This window comes from Ammospiza nelsoni, chromosome 2 (assembly GCF_027579445.1).
Source record: "Ammospiza nelsoni isolate bAmmNel1 chromosome 2, bAmmNel1.pri, whole genome shotgun sequence".
NCBI lineage: Eukaryota > Metazoa > Chordata > Aves > Passeriformes > Passerellidae > Ammospiza > Ammospiza nelsoni.
In genome coordinates, this window is record NC_080634.1 from 54,786,454 (window position 1) to 54,808,382 (window position 21,929).

Here is a 21,929-nt window from a genome sequence, read left to right on the forward strand (position 1 = left end):
ATGTCTCTACAATGTCAACTTTCTCTCACTTACCTCAGAATCTGGTTGTAGAGACTTAATCCACAGCCATTTGTAAACAGCGCCAATCCCAAAAATGCAAAGAATTGTCAGGCAGTCCCCACATGAGATTTGTAAACAAAATTTGCCTTTTTCTGACCTTCTTAGTCCCATACTACTTTTTTTCCCGTACACTGGGCTTTGGCCAGTCCCTATAGATTTCTCAGCCTAGTCTTTTCCTGGCCCCAAGTTCTGCCTACTTGTTTCAGGCTCAGCATTCCCTTTCCCCAGATCAAAATTAAGGAGACAGGACACAACAGAGCAGATTAACAGTACTGTCCTTTTGCTTGTAGGAACATTCCCATATTGCTGCTCCTCCTCATGAAAATGGCATCAGCTTTCAACAGCTGAAGGTCTGGAGATGACAGAAGGTCCCTCTTGGTCCACTAGAGGAAATATGAGAGAGAGACAAAGGTATTGCTCCTCTATCAAAACAGAAAGGCAGGCAAGTCGCAAGAAATCCTTTCTTCTATTCTTTTAGTATAGTTTTAATGTAATATATATAATAAAATAATAAATCAAGCCTTCTGAAACATGGAGTCAGATCCTCGTCTCTTCCCTCATCCAAAGACCCCTGTGAACACTGTCACACTGTTTCTCTCCTATTCACTGCAGCTGCAATTAAAGCACTTGAAAGAGACACTGAAACTTGTTTGCAAACACAATCCCAGTATGTTCTTAGTTGTTGCAAAAAAGGTTTTATTTCAAGGAATGCTTCACCACACCATATCTATGCAGGCTGTCAGTACACACAAAATAGAGCAATAATAGACAACTTGAACAGTGAAAAAAATCAGTTAGTCCAGAATTAAAGTCATGCAGGAAGAGCCCTTTCCTGGCACAGGCTCAGTTTAAGGTGGTTTGCCTCAGAGCAGACATTTCCTTGGCTGTCTAAAACCGGTGCTCAAGTAAGCATGAAGGAACGCAGGACAAATCACTCCTCTCAGAAATTCCAAGGTTGGGTCACAACACTTTGCTGCAATGCAGAACACAAACTCTATTCCTGAAGAGGAAAAAATTAATAAAAAACAATTTTACATCAGGAGAAATATTGAAAAAATTGAATTTTAATCCTAACCAGTGGAGAGTTGCTTTACAAAATCCAGCTCAGTAAGAACCAGAGAGCCCATTCCAGACATAAGAACTTTACAACTAAACACTTCTTAACCTATTCACTTGTCTAACACTGATGGAAGCATCAAACACTCTTCTCTGGTAAAGTGGCTGCACAACACCCAGTAAGTACACTGCTTCAGGAGAAGAGCATTTAACACAGTGGATTTCACTACATCTCACCTGTTTTCATTGGAGAAACAATGCTTGAGTCTCTTCAGCATCTCTGAGTTGTCCAGTGCTCAGACAGGAACCCCATACCCCATGACCATTCAACAAATATTTTTACAAACAGAGGCACAAAGTGCTTACATTCTGACAAAACAGTATTATTTGCTTTTGACTACAAGGTGATGTGAATCAGTTCAAACTTTGATTGCCTGATGGGGAAACTAGGATTAAAATAGGATGTCAGACTCAGCACTTCAGTAACATTACTGAGCAATTTGCTGTTGATAAGATACCTGTATCTTTATTTTCTCCAACTCATCTGCAAATCTACAAAGAACAAGTTATGGAAAGAATGACAAGAAGAATAAAGTGAAAGATGGTAGAGACCTCTTCCACAGATTTTATAAGTCAAGATATCAATATCCAAGATATCAATTTTCAGAACAATTCAGAGTGGAGAATCATGAGAATTTAACAGGTTTCACAAAATAATAAAAAGAACATAATTTTTTTTTTTTTAGATTTAATGTAATATGTAAGTTTGATTATTAAAATGTCAAAAATTTTAAGTTTTTAACCTACAAATTAAATAGGATATTTCTAATGACACTCCTTAGGAGGTAAATTTTATAAGTTTGGACAGAATTCTGCGTCAAAAAGAAACGTCATAAAGCAAGATCAAGATCAGTAGAAGTATCTTAATAAAAACAAGTTTATTCATTCACATTTTAGGTAAATATTGAAATAGTCATCAAAGCCTTTTTGCCATGACTGTAAACTTTTTATTTTAAAAAATTATGTTAAAAACCAATACAGCAATTTCCATTAATGTTCTAAAAAAGTTTGTTCACATCTTGAAAGAAAATACATTAGCAACATCTCCCAGCATCATCAATCTTTAAAAAAGTAAAACTCTAGGTGCAGAACATTTCTACAGCGTAGTATCTCTACATTTTAATTTAGTCACATGATTGAATATCATTCATCTCTATTGTCTCTAGACCATGATCAAGAGCATACCTTAAATAGAAGATATTCAATGATGTGTTACACATTGCCACAGATACTAACATTATTAGAAGAGTGCACAACTCAATTTCACTAACAAAGCAAGACTTTTCTATATGCTGCATTGTAACAGTTAATTTAGCTATATGCCTTTAAAATCATGTATGTTTTCCAAGGAAAAATACTAAAAAAATCCATGGTCCAAATTCTTCTCCCACTTATATTCACAGGATAAGATAAGCACCATCAAGTTGTAGTTTATAGCTGAAAAGCATATAGAGAACCAGTTTGTTTGTGAGTATAAGGGAGAGGAGAACTTGCCCCATGTCTGTAAACATTCACGTAAGTCTGCAGTCAAAAGTGCCAGATAGGCAGCCTATCCGCAGTACAATTATTTAAATCATTCAGAGGGGTGCTGGAGGCAAGGAGAATATTATGGAACCTTATTTTAGAGGCAAGTTAAAATGGTTTTATATACTTTGGAAAGACATATTGTGAGCTAGCTAAACCATACTCCAGTAAAACATAATCCACTTCTACCAAATACAGTACAGCATCATTTCCTATCTTTTTTGTTCAGACAAAGGAGTACTCAATTCAGCAGCAAGCCCATGACAGTATTTTGAAGCACAAGAAAAACCCCCACATACCTCTGACCTACCCTCCCCTTAACATACTGCTGATGCTAACAGGAGATCCTCATACATAGGAAGAAAACATCTGAAAAGACCATAAACTGACCTGGATTTGTACACACACAGGAAGTGTGCTTCTAGACAAAAGGTGATCTACAGCTTTAATTGTCTAGTTTCAATCTAGATCTCAGTCTCTATTAACCACATATACCATAAAAAACATAACAGGATAGGTGCTTATTCACACTATTAAGTATACTTGGTCTCCCTATTCAGCTTGACAGTCAATTGCCCTATTTACACAAACACCTATTTGAATGTTCCTGATCCTGTAAGAAACCAAACACTGAACTCTTAAAATTAAAGGAGCGTCAAGGATGCTCAGCAATTCACAGGATCAGACCCTGAATCAAATTGAACGCAATTCACAAATTAAGTTTGACATCTGACACAGCCTCCTGGAAACATTTTACCCTCATGTTTTCCCTTTCTTTCCCCAGCTCAGACCATGCTCCCACTATCGCAGAGGCAGCCTTCAAAGTGAATAGGATCAGGCTCTCTCAAGCAAACACTGCAGTCTTTAGAAATGCCTGGTATTTACTGCCATCCACTCTGGGGCAGACTTGTCTGCAATGAAAATGGTGTTCCTGGTGTTGATGGATAGTTAGCAAAACCTTCAGGCTGAGCTGTATAGTTGTCCAGAGCAGAAGCAGAATGCGCCTTTAAGGAAGATAAGAAGTTAGGAAACAGCACTGACAAAATCAAGGAAACAAAAATCTAAATTAAGCAAAATTTCAGCCACAATACCAGTCCTGCTCAAGCTAAAACAAGTGGATTATATTCTGAAGTGTGCAAAGAATAGAGATGAGCAAGGCATCTATACAAAGATGTTAATCTGTAGTGCAACTATTGCTCTGAAATACCAGAGAATGAAGAAAGCAGTTGGATTAAGGGGGAAAACAAAGAAGTGTTAATGGCACCAGCTGATTTGGAAGACACAGCTTAATCAGGAGCTGTAATATTTTAGCGACTCAACTTTCCTTCTCTTCATTGCTCAGGTAAATAAGTGTTAATTTTAGTAACTAGATCTTATAAATAAGAATAATTACATTCCCTCAATGCAATCTGCATACATTTCTATAGAATCAGAATAGACTCTGAGCTGCAAAGGCATGGTCTAGATGAAGTAACTTGCTTCTTCCAATCCCCTGATATTCAGAAGATATCTGACAATATGCTGCACTCTGAACAGTACTTAGACACACGTTCCATTTCAACAACTGATGTGTCACAGAAGAGAGAAAACATTAAGTCAAGACACTCAGCTCTCTCAGTATTATGTAGAGAAGGTCAAATTTCTTACAAGAGTCTGTACAGAGGCTGTTTTTAACAAAAGACAAACTAAACATATAAACAAAGTCTGATGATAGTTTCAGTTAACTTATGTAGGTTGATGGGTCAAACAAGCTGTTTCATGGACAAGAGATGATGAAACTACACATCACCCAAAGCCACTTCAAGCTTATATTACAATTCTGTTTGTGGGAGCTATCAAGAAAAAGGCACAACCACAACAGACACAATTTCAAGACAATCTGATTACATATGCAGTGGCACATAACGCACAGCAAACGGTCTATAGAAATCTCTAAGTTATTCAAATGTCAGACTGGAACCGAGCACAAATTTTGCAATGGTACGGCCAGCTCGTTAGATTTAACACAAACCCTAAAATTAATTTACCCAAAATTAATTTGCATTATCTTTTCTTTTATTTCTCCCCATTTTACAAAGAGTTTTAGATAATGTTTTAATCTCACTTATGAAGCATTGTACACTGGCCTTGAGTAAAAAGTTAGTAGAAGTTGTTTTTTATCATCACCCTTTTAATCAGTTCTCACACAATTTAAAGGTTTTAATCATTTACTGACGTAAACTAATCCCAAGGAGTTAACAGGCAAGTAGGTGCTCAAGAGATCACTGGAAGCAGAACAGTACTAACAAATAGGCACATTACCTGTAGTAGTGCTGACTGTGCAGCTGCACTATGCTGCAATTCCTGTAAGGAAGATTGTGCGGCACTTTGGGGAAAGCCAGGGATACCGGGGAGAGATAAAAGACCAGGAAAAACTGCATTTCCTGGAGTCTGTAGTCCAGAAGTCAAGCTGAAAGAATGTGAAAATGAGGCTATTATTAGGAACATATGCACCATGTTTTATTCTTTTTCCCTCTCTATAAGCTTATGTCTATATAAATCACAGAAGCAGTTCTTTTCCCAAATCTCATAAAGGCCAGAATTTCTAAACTGAATTCCAGTCTTTACCCATCTAAAAATCATTCATACATACACAAACCAAGATTGTCTGGAACACACCTAAGAGCACTCAAAATGTTTTGTACCTCAACTGTGTTGACAGTTCACACACAAAAAAAAAAAAGCTTAAAGACGAGAATTTATGCTGATGACTTCCTTAAAATATCTAAGCTATTGTCTGCTATTACCTGTGTGTGTTAATGGATGCCCACGTGGAATCCATTCTTGTAAAAGCCTAGGAGGTGTCAAGTATCCTCATCTGGGAAATAAAATTACTGAGCACCTCACTGGATTAGACTGTCATAACAGGGACTATTGAGGCCAACCTATTTAATCACTACTCTATCAGCTTCTGATGGCAGGTGGAAATCTAGTAGTGAAGTAACTTTAAAAATTACCTGCAATTAGTCACTATGAGTGAAAATATTGCCTACACACCAAAAATAAAATCAGTGTTTGCTGAAGAGAAAAAGAAGTGGTTCTGACCTCCTCCAAAAACAGTAACCTACCCAGCCTGTGCCACAAGTGCAGAGTTGAAGTTTGAGCTAAAGGCCGAGGCAAACCCTGGCAGGACCGGAGCTGGAGATGGGGCTGTGGCAGCTGCCGGCAACGGTGCAACTGCTGCTACTGCAGAAGATGCCTGGAGGCCAGGGAAAGAAGGGAGAGCAGGAGTGACAGAGGGTGTGTTAGAGACAGGAAAACCAGGGAAGGATGGGTTTGATGATCCCAGAGGTCCCTGGGCAACAGAAAAAAGGGAAGGGACAGCACTGGACAAGTTAAGCGAGAAGGGTGGAGCGGAGACTGCTGCGGAGGCGGCGAGTCCTGAGAGCACGGCGGCGGTGGAACTCGCGTGGGGGGCGGGCACGGCTGCAGCGCTCGTAGCCGGGGTGGCCAGCAGAGACCCCGGGAGGGTGACGGGCGGGGTCAGTGCTGGGTTACCAGTAAAGGCAAAGTTACTGGTTAGAGATGTGAAAGGAGGAAGTCCATTGAACACGGGGGCAATGGGAGCAGAGGAGCCGTGTGGGGCGAGGGAAATGGAAGCCAGAGAACTGGAGTTGTTCAGAGGAGCACTCAAAGAGGAGAGCCCTGACAGCGCTGGGTTCAGGGAACTGGGCAAGCTGACGGGCACTGAAGCTGCTGAGGTGTACGCACGCCCGAGCCCTGAGAGTCCTAGGGTGCCATGAGAAGGGCTGGCTGAATGAGAAGGACCTTTGAAGGCCGACAGGGTAGGACTCATGGGTTCTGTTTTGACCAGAACTGGGATACTTGTGGCAGCTGGGGCTGATGAGAGCTGCTGGTCGGGATTAGTAGGACTTGTGCCATGCAAGAGGGAGGCTGATGAGCCACAGTTGACTGGCATAATCGATGGTGAAGTGGTTAAAGGTGACTGTGCAGGCAATGTGGGAGGAGTGGAACTAGAATTGGCTACTGATGGGGATGGAAGACCTGGAAAAATAGCCAGCCCAGGTGTGGAGGAACGCTGTGTGTTGGGGGTGGCTGATGGAGTGTAACATTTGTTGACAGAGGAAGTGGGAGGATCAGAGCTTTGATTAGCAAGAGCAGATAAAGAAGCAAGCTCACTTGTCACAGCAGCAGGTAAAGCAGATGAATTGATTAATGAAGTGTCATTTGATGTCAGAAATCCCTTTAAGACAGACAAAATTGGGTTAGGCAAGCTAAGCGAGCCAGGAATGGTGGTGGCAGAAGAATTAGCAATTGTAGATGGAACAGGACTAGAAATCCCTTGGGCATTGGGCGGCAAGGACAAAGGGAGGCCAGCAAAGACTGATGACAATGGAGCAGCATTATTAGCAGAAGCAACTGAAGAGGCTGCAGAGAAAGGGAGGCCAGCAAATGGTGTAGCAGCAGATGCAAAAGCTTCACTGGGTGCAGGTGTGGCACATGGAGTGGAAGAACCCTGCGGAGTGGGCATAGCAGCAGGGATAGAAGCCAGCCCAGAAAAAACTGAGGGGATAGGGGTAGAGGTTGCACTGTGAACAGATGTGACAGGAACACCAGGCAATGAAAGGGATTTGATGACAGTAGGGGTTGGGGTGGATGGCTGAGATGTATGGATGGAAGAGGAGACCTGTCCTGGGAAAACAGGAAGGACAGGGGTAGACATGTTCATCCCAGAGATGAGTGGAGTTGCAGGTGCTAATGGATGGCTTATTGCCTTGACAGGTGATGGGGTAGGGACTGGAGTAGCAGCAGGTGTTGAAGGATTAGAACCATGAGGAGTAAAGAGCTGATTCGCTTGTGCAGAAAAAGCTGCAAAGAAACAAAACCAGTAAGAATACTTGAAACTGTCAGAAAGGTTTGAAATCAACACAAAAACATTTCATACAGCATTTCAAAATATGATACACAAGCAACAGCTAACACACAATGTCTACATATTAACAATGAACAGCGGGGCCTATGAAAACAAACCAAAAAGGTACACACAAACACGTCACACAAATCATACACCATGTGGGCTTACACTCCTTTTTAAAACGCTCTGTGACATCTGCTACCTCTTCATGATCTCATGCAAAACAGTTAGAAACTCAAATACACTCTGTAAGAACATCTAAGTGATAAAAGTAAACACCCTCCCTCTGGTCCCTAACATTTGGCAGTACCCAAACCAGATCTAATATTCCATCAGCATCAGATCACCTGGGCTCCTCTGCATCCACTCTCACTGAAGGTCAGAATTTCCTTCAGACCAGTTAATTCAAAGTATCATGATTTCAGAGAAGTTTAGTCAACAACTGAAGAAAGCTGATTTCAGGTGCTGGTAGTTTTCTTTCCTTCAAAATCAGGTCATTGTCTTCACTGTGCTTCCTTCAGATTTTGATTCTAAGAAGGTACACTCTGAAATTCATGTATCACACTACAGTATTAAACTAATATTGGCACTTGACTTTTGCAACAAGTATTTCTAGGAGTCTTTAGTCAGGTGTCTGCAATAAAGGCAAGCACCTGCCACTAAAAGTACCAGCTTGTGTCAATCCTACAAAGTAAGTTAGAGACATCAGTCAAGCTGCAGGAAAACAGGCAGGCACATGTGAATGTGGAGGTTAATGGAAAGGAGCTGCATTTATGAACACTGGCATGTCATGACTCTCAATATGCCTGCCTCTAGTCTCCTGTGGAACGTGAATATGTTAATAAATCATTGCTCTCAAACAACCCTCGTGCTTTATTTTACTTTTGGAATAATCTGTTCAAATGCAAGCAAGACACTCATCCAACCAGTCAAACTCACCACCCAAAACTCTTTAGCAGCCTACATGTCTCTCTTGCCTGATTTCTACATGTAATTCTACACACAAATTCAGAAAATTATTCTTTAAAATCTTGGACCTAAGTTGACATGACAAACTTCAATTTAGTGTATGTTGAAACTCTAAAATGTGTAAATCTGAAAAAAAACTATTTCCTTTTACATACTCTTTTCAAAAAAAAAAAAAAACAACCCCAGACTACCCAGCCCTGGATTGTGTTCTTTTCTCATTCTATTTCCAAGCTGAAGACTCTCAAAGATTACAGTTATTTAATCCTGACAGCCAAGGTAATCACAAATGAAATACAGCTGTACTAGAAGCCAGAGCTGAACTTTTCTTCCTAAGAGAGTATTTCATTTCTTACACTGTATTCATTTAGCTGCATGAACTAACTTTGTGAAAATACATGCATATTTAAAGAGGGGTATACAAGAATTAGGTGATTCTTCAAAACATTTCTGTAGACCCATCCCTGGACACAGAGAAAGAAAGAAAAAACACAACTTTTTTTTTTGGTCCCTAGAAATATTTACAGTAGCTAAACTTATCACAGTCATTTCATCTATTTGCAGTATTTGTTAATATGCCTGACTCAATGGTCAGTAAATTCTCAGTTTGTCAAATTTAATAACATTATCAAAACCTTTTTATAAGTAGTTCCTAATGGGATTTATTATTATGCTTTGTACCAAGCGTACAAGCACCACACAAAAACAATTAAAAAATACACAACTGTCTTGGTAAAAAGAACAGGATCTTACAGGGTAAGACAAAAGTGCAGGCAGACACAGCTGGATCTAACATTCTGGGATAAGACATTCAAAAATCTCTAAATCTCTCTTGCATTCCTACCTTCTTATTGCAACTGATCTATGAAATTAAAATGTCAATGAGTTTTCCAACAGATGTCCAGAATTTTAAAAATTGCAAATATTTACTGAAGTATTCAAGTGCATGAACATTGCAAAGGGTATTTTGATTTAGTTTTTAGCATTATTTCTCACATGCTTATATAATGAAGAGTACAAAAAACTTTGATAAACTAACACAAAAGAATGAATTTTAGTGTTTCAGTGCTTCTACGTACAAATGTCTGATGATTTTTTTTCTCCACTCTCAAGAGGTTCTATTCCACATACTTAGTGGCTGCATACTTAGAAGCTTATGAAGATCCCACTAAACAAGTTGTTAACATTTTCTGAACAAGTAACAAAAATACAATGAACACAAAAATCCCCCTGTGGATTTGCAGTTTACCTTGATTTTGGGAAGGTTTTGCCTGGCTGGAAAGGTCCTCATTTTCTAAACAGAGAACAGCAGCTTGTTATTGAAAGGCAAATGAAACTCCAGCAGTGAAAGATCCACTCCCAGCAATGAGCCAGGAAAAACAGCATGAATATTTTTAAGGATATGCATGCTTTACCTGATACCACTTGATTAGCGGTGTATGGTGGAGGAGCTGGTAAGCCTGGAGCTATGACATTGGCCATTGGAACTAAGCCAGCATTGTTGTAAGCACCTAAAATAACAAAGGCAACACACATCCCTGTTGTGAGAACAACCTGTATCTAGATGAACCAGTAAGCATCTTCACCTTTTAAAAAATGTTTTCAAGACTGTAAGACATTCCTTCATCAAAAAGCTAGACCAGTTAACTATACAGACTGGATGCTGGCTTTTGCCAATGTCTGCCTGAAGGGCATGCATTGTGATCCAAATTTTACTAAGGGCAATTCTCTTAAGAGAGCCTGAAAAAGTCAGGTTTCAATTCCTTTCAGTTTCATTTTGCCTGAAAAAACTCAAAGGGGACGAGTGATACAGTGTCCGCAGCATCACTGGTTCCTTTCCTATTCTTAATTAAAGGCTGTTGCAACTCCTTCTTCAGCATTAAAGCTGGACAAACAAAGGAGCCAAACACAGATCAGTAACCATGACCCTTTAACATTAGCCAGAAAATTCTGAGAAAAAACAATCCTCAAATACTTAATCTAGTATTCTTCAATATTTCTTTAAATGTTAAGAAATCCAAGCGGGTTAGCAAAGTATTTTAATATAAAATTCTCACAGCAATTAACAAATTAAATATACCTTTTTTTCTCTGTTATTTTTTGAAGCAACTGAAACTGTTGTATTGCTGTGGTACAGAGTTCTGATGGACCACATCTGAATTTAAATTGCAGGAACACACACATTTCACAGTGGCCCTGAATTAATAGTTTAAGAGCATAAGAACTTGGGCTTCATGGGAAAAGGTAGCACTTGAATAATAATGAAAGTGCACCGATTTCTCATATAGAAGTCCTTTCTGATTTCATACTTTCATAGAAATTCCACCTGATGTTAAGATTTCTTGCACAAGAAAATCAGAAAAGCAACTAAAAATCACTGAATCACTCAGGAAGGAAATGGTCAAGAAGCAGAAAACAATTAATCATTCTAATCACACTGAAAACAGTCCCATTCAATAGTTTCAGGTCAGCATCTGCAATCTCATTAAACACACACACATATATATTATTTCGCCAGTTATGAGTTCTGTTGTCACAAGAGCTTTCTCAAAACACATGTTGCAGCCTAGTAAGGCCCTGAAACCTCAAAAGCTCTTTCATATACTAAAACTGTACTAACATTTCTATCCTGCCACAGGTCAAATTTTGTGCTTTAAGGTACTTTGGATAGGATTTATTCAATATAAATCCAAATTAGTCTGCAAGTTTCCTACACCGTTTCTTCAGAAAAAGTAATTTCCTGAGCATAAATAATACATCATTCTTATTTTAGCCACTAGTAGTGCCCATTTTTCTAAAATGGCTATAAAAAGTCTTGCAGACATCAAGCTGATTAGATGACTCAGCCTTCAGCATGATTGCTAGGAGTTCTGCTTCACTTTCTTATCAACTCCCTGAAATCCCCAGCATCAGTGAAAAGCAAGTGTTGTAACCAGAGCACTCCTTGTATTGCAGTACAGAATTTCAAGATTAGAAAAGGCTTTCAACTGCCTGCCAGACCTGCATCTGACTACTTTAAGTATTCTAAGCTTTCTTCCAAAGAAAGGGCAATTGCTTTGCCCCCTTCCAAAAATGTCTGGAGTCTAACAATTGATGCAGCAGAGCAAAGAGAGGAGCTTATGAATAAAGGCTCAATCTTACTTGAGGCACTAAGAAATAGTGCCATTGCTAAAAATAGAACAATGGCAGGAAAAAGCAATCACTGTTTCCCTTCTGAAACTGAAATATACTTTTCTTTTAGGAAACTGTTTACTCTCCATTATGATGGCAGAAGATAAAGCTGAAGGCAAGTGAGAAACAGGTTACAGCCCATCAGCAAGTTCCTACATAGTTCTACCCAATTCAGGGCCATGGCTGACCATATTCCAAGTTGGGTTCTACAGCAACAAGTCAGACTTGTCAAGCCAAAGCCCAAGCCTTGGCCAAACATTACAACAAAGCCAAAGCCCTTGTCTTGTCTAACATACTCAACACCTCCCACAAATTTAAATATTTTGTCATCAGAACAGGATTGTGAATTTTGCTTATGGATACTGGAAAAAGAAGTCAATATATCCCTCTCTTTATCAATTCTGCTGTTATGAAAGAAAAGGTAGAAACCAGTACCCAGAGCATGCTCAGGGAGCAGAAGCCAACTTCAGATATGACCCTGGTCAGAGAAACCAACACTTGACACAGTGCTTAAAAGGCAAATGCATGAACAATAGCATCAAGCTAGAACACACAGAAACCTTACTTGGTGCAATAGTTGCATGTGGCCGACATGGTGGGATGGGGTATGGAACTGGTTTGTGTGGATTGTACGTTGATGGAGCCTACATAAACAAAAAACAAATGGAAAAAGCAAGAGTGAAAGCATTAGGTAATGTCTCTCAGACAAAAAGCTAAAAGCTAACATTCTACTACTACAGACAGGCATTCTTTTCTACAAATATAGGTGATACGAAATTTTTTCATAATATCCATAGTGACTGCAAGTATTTCACTCTTTCTGAAAAGAGTGAAACAAACATCACTAGTACACCTTTAGATTTTAATAGAAAACTGAGCACAAGTGGGAAAGGGAGCTCCTTTCTGCCTTGCAGTTCTCATACTCTGCAGTCTTGGACTGACTTCTCATTTTAGAGGTTTAGCACATTTAAAACTAGCAAATATTTCTGAAGGTTCCTACATTTTTAAAATAATACAGCTTTGTGGGAAACACCTCATAATAGAAGTGATAACAAAAAATTTGGACAATACCTCAGGTTGTAGGTTCACTGAAAGCTTGTCCCACGTGCTCAAAAATTTTGAAATACAGATCAGCTGTGTTAAGAAACAAGAACCTCTTTCTAAGGCACTGCTGTAATTCAAGTTTCAAAGATGGAGGCATTTTCTGTGCTCATGTGGGAAATCCTCAGAGAGCAGCTCATGATGGAATACCAAAAATGCTTTTAGTTTTCTCTTCTGCTACTGTAATTTAAATTCTGTCTTCAAGAGCACATACATTGTATCCAGTAGAGAATATTCCCCCTCTACAGATAAAAACTAGAGCTCATTTTCAAGTTAAATAAAACCATACTAGGTCATATTCATTACAGAAGTTTAGTTTCAATTAAATTGCTGCTCTACAGTCTTCTTGCAACATAACAGCATTTCATAACAAAGCCTTGTTGAATTGGCTGTAGTTGCCTTGGGGATTTTTAAAGCGTCATTTATTTATTAATGACACTTATTATTTATTTTTAGACATACTGGTTTGGATGGTCCAAGTATACGGGCTGCTATTCCCTTTCCTTCATTAGTACATTCTTCTGTGTCCTTTTTGATAGGGGTTCCCTGAAAGAAAATAAAATTAAACCAAGCATTAATTTAGAACTACTTGTTGTACAATTTTGCCATATCTTATTTTTTTTCTAAACTACATTTGAGCTTTTGAATATTCTGAAAGTAAACATGATTGTGAGGAAAAAAACCCAAGTCCACTGTTTTAGGCTTGTAAAGTAATGAGTAAGAGCATTCCAACAGCTTGGCTTGTAACACTAAGCTTTTGTAAAGAGAGGCATTTAAACAGTGCATGTTGATGATATAATTCTGCATTTTGACTTGTGAATGGGATAATATTATTTCAGTTAATTTTGCTGTCCCTTAGGTGTTCACAGGAAATGCTTAACATGCTTAAGAGGCACACTAAGATTAGCAGTAGTACTGTAGTGCCCATATCAGGTCACTTATCAACCTACCAGCAAGCTCCTTGACACCTCTCCTGATTCTGCAAAATACTGCTGGATATGAACAATGTCTTATTTATGATACTGTTCAGGTAATCTTTACCTGAAGCAGCAGAGAAAGAATGAGCAAATAAAAATAATGCAAGTTTCCTGTAAATGTGGAATGGGGTAAAACAAGCAAGCAAACAAACAAACAAACCCAACAAACACACTTTGGTTTTGATTCCACTCCTCCTTCCACATATATGAATTCTGGGTTTGGTTATACTACAATAAATCTTAAATCAAGGTTCATTTGTGAAAAGCAAAAGCACAGGATCATGCTTACTGGAAAAATTCCATTTATGCGGCTTGGCTTGCCCTTGGGATAAGGATTGCCAGGAATCATGCCACAGGATGATATCATAGCATGAGGAGCCTTACAACCTGTTTTTGAAGCCTGCAAAATAATCAAGGAAGAACGTTATTTGTTATCAAATTCAATGCTCTAAAGATATAAGTTACTACTTCATGACATTTAGACTGCACGAATCAACCTACATGGAACAACTGAAGTCTGTGTCTCAAGTCTTATTCCAAATAATCCAAATAGTGTAAACTTCTGTCAAAGTCCCTCTCTGCTTCCACTGACTTGGGCTTAAGCACTTGGTGCTCTCTAAAACAAACACAAACTGTTTCTTCCACCACTGATTCCAATTCTGTGTCTCTTTTTCCTAATGCCTGACAAAAACTTCTCCTTCTGTTGTACATGCTGTTTTCTTTTGAGTTACTTGTTTCAGCTGGTCTTACACCAGGAGCTCCCAGAAGTCCTCATGCTAAGCCCTGACCCCACAATGACACAATCATAACAGAACCAAAGATATTAGTTTATGTTGATTACCTGTTCGAGAATTCGTCTGCATCTTTTCTTCTCTGACATATTAATTCTGAACAGATCTTCAATCAGGCGATAATTCTGAGCATCAACAATGTTGCTGTAAAGACAGTGAGAGACAATTACTGCCATTCCATCTGCATAAGCTGAAAATGCTGAAAAGTCACCCACAGTTAGACACTACCCAAAAGCATATTAAAAAACATAACTAGTTCAGATCATAATATTACTATTATTAAAAATCCTAGGCTTAAATATGGACTTCATACCTGTACGTAAAACAATATATTAGAACTAAAGATCAATACAGAATAACGGATGATGATGGCTAAACTTTATTTCAAGAGTAAGTATGTAGAATAAATGAATTTTGCATCACAACAGTGATGCCTTGAGACTTAAGGCATCAACAGTTCACCAGAAAGCTTTAATTACTACTAACACACAATTCCTAGCACAGCAGAAAACCAGTAGCTACTCAATTTGCCACAATTTCTTGTCAGTCTGGTGGAAAAACAAGTTTTCATCTAATTTCATTTAGAATTAAAAAGATAATTTCTGGTAAATCTCTGTAAATTCTGCAGAGCTAGCAGAAGCCTTAATATAGTTCCAAAAGGTAATCCTTCTCTCTCTTTTTCCCCAAACAACACTAGACACACCAGAGAACAAAATATGTGACTTCAGGAAGACCAATGCCTGCTTCTACCTACCTTATTCAAAATCCTGACCAACTTTTTACCAGCACTTCTCTGTCAAATATTACCCATGTCATCCAAACTACTGGAAATACAGCACCAAAAAGAAGGATTCCTCAAAGGAGGATATTAGACATGAAATGAAATCAGCAGAACATGGAATGACGCCATGAAAAACACCTCAAAGAACAGTATTAAAATGTGAATGAGCTTTCAGCTTTGTTCAATATTCCTGATTAATGAAGTAAGCAGCAAAAGATTTGGGTTAGGATTTGTAATCATGACTCCCTTACTTTGCTCTAGTACTGTAGAAATTCAACAGCTAAGAAGTTATTGTGCTTTTGCCCTATGTCAGATGAAGTGTAAAACTTGAACAGTCAAAGCGCTCCAGTCTCATGAGTAGGTAACATGTTAGTTTTGTGTGCCACTAACTAACTTTCTTTTGGCTACTCTGTTTTGGTTTGGTCTGAAATAGACTAGGAGCACTGACATGGCTTCCTTAAGCTCAACTCCTGCAGCAAAACCATGTCTGTATCCTGGGTCTTTGTACCATGAATTTACATGCCCCAGGAAGTTCAAGCAGCTGGCAGTACACCATTCACAGGGAAGACAGATATGCTTACAGCAAAAAACCCCTCAACAACCAAAAAAAGAACAATACTTTATAAAATAAATCCCCGGAACCAAGCAGAAGATTTCCATTTTAAATATGTGTAATAGATGATTTGAAGTAGCTCTGTTCACTAGGAATATTCCAACTTTCTCTGTAAACAAAAATTTAGAATATCAATTTTTTTTATAGACAGTAGATTTGTCAGTTTAAGAGATCCATTTACTTAACTCATCTCTACATATGAATTACTTAGAGGACTTTTCAAAAAAGGGTCAATTCCCAGAATTTCCTGTCTCAAGTCTTCCAGATTTCAGAGAGCAGAGAAACAAGCTTAAGGCCCTCTTTGTTGTCTACAAAATTTGAAGACCACAGTAAAAACACCACCAAAAGTGCCAGTCTTCCAGCAGGCAGAAGCTCACATAGCAGTAAGGACAAGACTCAAAGGAAGTATGGAATTTTCCACAATCATATAATCAGTGGTTGGAAGGACCTTAAAAATCATCTAGCTCCAGAGCCCCTTCAGGTGAGCAGAGGGACCTTGTATAGAGCAGGTTGCTCAGAGCCCCATCCAGCCTGGCCTTGAACATTTCCAGGCATGGAAACATCTCCAGACAACCTGTGCTAGTGCCTCACCATCCTCACAGCACAGAATTTTCTCCTAATATCCACTTCAAATCTACTTTTTTTCAGTATGAAGCCATTCCCCTTGTCCTGTCACTACACTCCAGCCCTCTTACAGGCTCCCTTCAGGTACCAGAAGGCTGAAATTAGGTCACTCCTACTTGTTCCAGGCAGAACAAACCCAATTCTCTCAGTCTTATGTCTACTTCTACAACATCTGCTTCTAATTATTACTTTAAACAGCCCCATCAGCAATGGAATTCTGCTTAACCTTAACCAGGCACAGTGCTTCCTTCTAGGAGATCTAAAGTTTTATATCCTCAAACATGAGCTAATACAAGTTAAGGAACACAGCAGAAGAGATACTTACGAAGCTAAGATTTCAAGGGCAATAAGTTTATCTTTACTGAAGGTGAAGCAGTTGAGAATATTAACCATTTTTGATGCTGGAACTGCCACTATTTTCTGATAGAGAAAGAAAAAAAGTGTGTATAAAAAAAACAGTACAAGTATTTTTAACTCAGAACACAATTCAGTAACAGCTTCATATGGTATATTTCAGTAAACTTTTAATAGCCTCTTCCTCCCATTGGGAAGAAGACTCTATAGGCTAAATTATGAACAAACACATCCAAAAAAGCACTCACCAAAAGCAAACAGTAGAGTTAACAAGAGTTAGAAAGGGCTACATCTCCTTCTGTGATACACAGGAGAGTAAAAGTCACTTTAGTCAGAAAAGATACCCCAATTCAGAAGTATGAAATTTCATAGCTTGGTACCACTGAAGGAGATGAAGAAGAAGCTTTGAAGATTTTGAAGGGTATACTGACTCATCAGTTGAAAAGTAGGTGTTATAAAATTAAAATGACATTAAGAGAGCAAATTTATTCCACAAGATCATGTCACAAGAACTTACATGTTGTAAAGCCTTTATTGCCTTAAGCTGTGGTTCTGCCCAGGAGAAGTATCTCAGTAATTCAACAACCTGCAACAGTAAGGCCTTCCATTAATCTTTCAGATATATTAAAAATGTACGCTAACAGACTCAATATGACCTTTACACTTTTGTAGCACATTGGTATACTGCTACAAAACATCTGTCTGTGATGGCTGATTGTCATTGCCTATCAGCATCTAACATTCTATTTATTTCTAAGTAAGCATCTAAAAATTCTATTTTATGAGATGAAGCTTTTCCATGGAAATATTAAAACACTTATCTTTTTGCATATATTTGCATATATGAATAACAATACCAATGTATTAGAATAAGTAAAAAACCCCCAAGTATCAACTATTAAATCAAGTATCTCTGAAAAAGCTTATCAACTATCAGGATCCCAAACAGTATATTCCCAAACATACACCAAAAAAAGCCAGCAGGAAAAGAAAGAGGACAAAGAGAATCTAGAAATTATCATGTTATACATTATCTCTATTTAGACAATACACACAAAACAATTCTAAATTCCATTATGATAAATTTATACAACTTTCCAGACACAAAAAGAATGAAAATGTACTGATTTTGATGACAAAGCAACTTGGAACTCTTTTTAATAGTGTCATGCTGATATAATAACAAGGAATTAAATCTCCTCAATAAATATGAAAAGCTAATATGATCTGCCTCAGTATGACTGAAGACAATCACTGTGTATTACTGAATACACAAAAACAATAATTCCCATTAAACCCATAAGAGCATTGACTTTACCTGTTCACTGGAAAAGTATCCATGAACATATTCAATAGCTTTTAATTTGTACTCAGTCAATACAGCCTAAAAGATACAGGAAAAAAAGGATGCATAATTAGTGACTCAAAAATTATAATTATAGCACAACCAGCTGCTAATCTATTAATCTAAAATCTGCCCCTACAAAGTGACATTTGTATTAATTACATTGCAGCATTTTGAAGTAACAGTGCACTTCTTAGGTAACTGAGAACAGTGAAAAACAGGAAGATGTGATTTAATTCTTCTGTCAAAAAATACTCCTTTTTTATGTACTTGATTTTGCTTTTTTGTTGTTGCTTATAACTGTGCTGAGAGAACATCATCACTCTTCTTTTTCCTCCAATGATTTACATCAACTTAAAGTTAAACAAGATAATGCTGATTATTAACAGTTGATTATTCAGGCAATTTCATTGTATGGCCCCTGTAAAGCAACTGACAAAGTCTCTCACTTCAGTGAATTTACAAAGAAATTGGATAATGAGTCTATACAGACAGAATTAAATACACAACAAAGCTTGCTCCAGAGATGGATACTGTCTTATCATTATCCTTATGCGTTCCAAATTTTAACAGGCAGTCACACCGTACAAACAATGCACAGTACTTTAATGCAGCACTGGCCTTTTGACTTTGTGGCAGGAGAGTTGTGTGCATAACCACGTGAGCTGTCTAACAGCCAGGACTTCCTCCCTCCCCTGTACCCAACCCTCTGTGACAGGTACAAGATTTAAAGACAGCTAACAGCTGAATTCCTGCCCCAAGCCAACGAAAACACCTTTCTTCCATAGTTTCCAAGTTCCCCCTCTAATGCTTGATCTCATGTATTCTCAAACCACCTTCAGCTTTACCCACACACTCACTTCTATTTTCCTCCCAACAACCCTCTTCTTTTTTGTACCTCATTAAGAGACAAACTACCAGACACACTGAAGTCACAGGGGCAGAAAAAATTTCTGCCTTTATGATCATTTTTTCTTCTATTCCTTCCTCCTCTTCATGTGTTTTGGAAAAAAGCAGGGTATGTATTTTATTTTTACTGAAACAAACATTACTTTCCCTTCTTAAATCAACAAATGAATGACTTTATAACAAGAGTACAAACAGAAAGCACTACTATGCATATTTATGGAAGGAACAAACAAACAAAGAAACAAACCCCCCAAAGTCTATTTTGCTAGTACTTGTAAATACATACAGGGGAAAAGAGTAAGCTACACATGAAGACATTTAAATAATTGTTCCTGCTAACTGTAGGACTGAATGGAACATGCCAACACAACAAACTTGTAAACCACATAATACAGAAGGTGCTATCACAGAGCTAGAAACGAAGCCTAAACAAAAACATAGCAGCAAAGACACAAAACCAGCATTTGGACAATGAACATTACACCACAACAGCACAACTATTATTAAACAGCACAGCACTGACCCTTAGATCAACAGTGAGTTGGAATACAGAAATACAAGCAGATAGCATAGAGGAAACATAAGTGCCTAAAATCACATGCCTTAACCCTTTTGTCTGAAGTCTTTAGTAATCACAGAGCATATTCTGAAGGACCGCACTGCAGTAATATAACTGAAACATTGCTCCCTCCCACCATCAATCATCAGAGAAAGCATTCCTGTGCTAGTCATTCCTTGACCTTTTTTTTTGTGGTTCTCAGATTTTCCACACAAATTCATAAGTTGGGAGGAAAGTCCACACCCTGAAATATCTCAGACTGTCATGTTTTTAGCTGTTTTATGAGAGAGACCTTAGGACCATGACCTTATGCAAAAATGTAGTTGTGATAAGAAAGACACCCCTGGGACTTCTGGTGAACAGTTTTATACAACAATATGGTTTTATACCTCGATATGGTTTTATACCTCGATAGAGTGCAAAATAATAATACTGCAATTGCAGCCATCACTGCGAACCCAAGTCCAAATAAAGGAAATTTACCTCTACTAAAAAAACCAACACAACAAAAAATTCTGCTTAATACAAAAATCCTATGGACTACTGTTGTGCCACAAGGAAATCCCATTTGAAACAAGCCCTTCATTGTCACACCAAGACACCTTCGGCAGGTAAACTGTTCTACTGTGACACTTAACCTCTGCTTAACTGCAACAAAATACATTGCCACAGGTTTCTGCTTCCCAGGCAAAACAAGAAACATTAATCTCAAAGGTTCTGATTTTTCCTCTGCTTTTCTCCTTCTAGCGTTCAGGGAAGTGTGCCAAGCACTAACCTCAAGCTTTCCTCTTAAAATCAGTCCCCTGTGCAGAGAGAAACCAGAGCCCTGCCAGACACGAGGAAGCCCAGGTTTGTATCTCTGCTCCCCACAACCTGCAGTATTTTGTTCAGAGAGTTTTAAAACAGAAAATGAAGAAGCACAGCTCAGAGCAATCATCAAAACACAGGATTGACATCCCAGAGGAAGAAGGTGTGCACACGGTCACTCCTGAGCTGTGGGAGACGTGATTTCCAAGAAGGACAACAGAATGCAGCTCAGAAATCAGTGTTCCACTGTCCTATTTGTGCATTGTACCTCCTAAACAAGAGTATAGAGGCGGGTACTTCTCACTGTCACCGGACAGGCCAAGTAACCAAAGCACTTTCCCCAAAAAGACACGCTTTTTGGTTTTCTCCCTCATCTTCCTTGAAAGTAAAAATGCTGCAGCAAATTTATCCAAGTGCTTATTTACAATGAGGGCTCAAGATCATCCAGACCCAACCACGCCTGCTATGAGCAGGGACACCTCCCACTAGACCAGGTTGCCTTATCTAACGTGGCCCTGAACACCGCCAGGATTGGAGCATCCCTGGGCAACCTGTTCCACTGCCTCACCACTCCACAGTAAAGAATTTCTTGTTAATATCTAAGCTAAATGTCCCCCTCCTTTCGATTTGTAGCCAGTACTCCTTGCCCTACAGTCCATCACCAAATTATTAAACTAACACACAAAACGAGAATTTACCTTCCTAATTTCATCCAGCACGGTTTCAAATGATTTCTTATCCATCTTGATTATTGCCGACACTTAAACGTGGAGGAAATAATAGTAGTGATAAAAAAAATGTCTTTGAGCATACAGGGAAAAAAAAGGATTTAAAAAAAAAAATAAATAAAAAACGCCAGGCACGGAAGGCGGCCGGGGCTGTGCTCGGCCCCGGGGATGGAGCGCTGCCGCCTCTGCGGTGGCGGACACGGAGACAAAAGCGCCCTCCGGGAGCTGCCCGGTGCTCCCGCTCCCCGCGCGTCCCGCGGGCGCTCCGGCGGGCGCAGGGGTCGCGGCGGCGGCAGGGAGGGAAAGGAAGGGAAAGGAAAGGGAGGAGAAGGGAAGGGCGGCAGCGGCCCCGCTCAGCACGCGGCACCGCGGCCCGGCCGGCCCGGGGCGCCCCCGCAGAGCATCGTTCGCGGCGCCGCCGCCCTGCGATCCCGGCGGGCAGAACCGGGGCGGACGCGGGCGCCCCCGGGACAGGCGGGCTAGAGAGGCCCGAGAGCGGCGTGAGCCCACAGACAGCGCACCCCCTCCGCCGGTCCCGCCTCCGTGCCGTCGCGCCCTTATGGCATCACGGCGCTGAGCAAAGGCCCT

General features: G+C 39.3%; 1 protein-coding gene across 2 annotated transcripts; it reads right to left on the reverse strand.

The window, feature by feature from the left end:
• Positions 1-732: 732 nt before the first annotated feature.
• Positions 733-21,812, reverse strand: PROSER1 (proline and serine rich 1). Of its 2 annotated transcripts, none has more exons than XM_059466825.1 (13): positions 21,312-21,812; positions 18,312-18,377; positions 17,511-17,579; positions 16,965-17,059; positions 14,672-14,765; positions 14,120-14,230; positions 13,316-13,399; positions 12,318-12,396; positions 9,997-10,092; positions 9,831-9,875; positions 5,808-7,569; positions 5,002-5,149; positions 733-1,060 (listed from the first exon to the last, which is right to left on the reverse strand). In XM_059466825.1, exons 1-13 carry the CDS (start codon positions 21,354-21,356, stop codon positions 1,055-1,057), a joined length of 2,700 nt encoding a protein of 899 aa, XP_059322808.1. In that variant the 5' UTR covers positions 21,357-21,812; the 3' UTR covers positions 733-1,054. The 2 variants fall into 2 exon arrangements, with proteins under 2 accessions (XP_059322808.1, XP_059322807.1); XM_059466824.1 differs by having other exon boundaries at positions 733-3,704.
• Between the last annotated feature and the right edge of the window lie 117 nt (positions 21,813-21,929).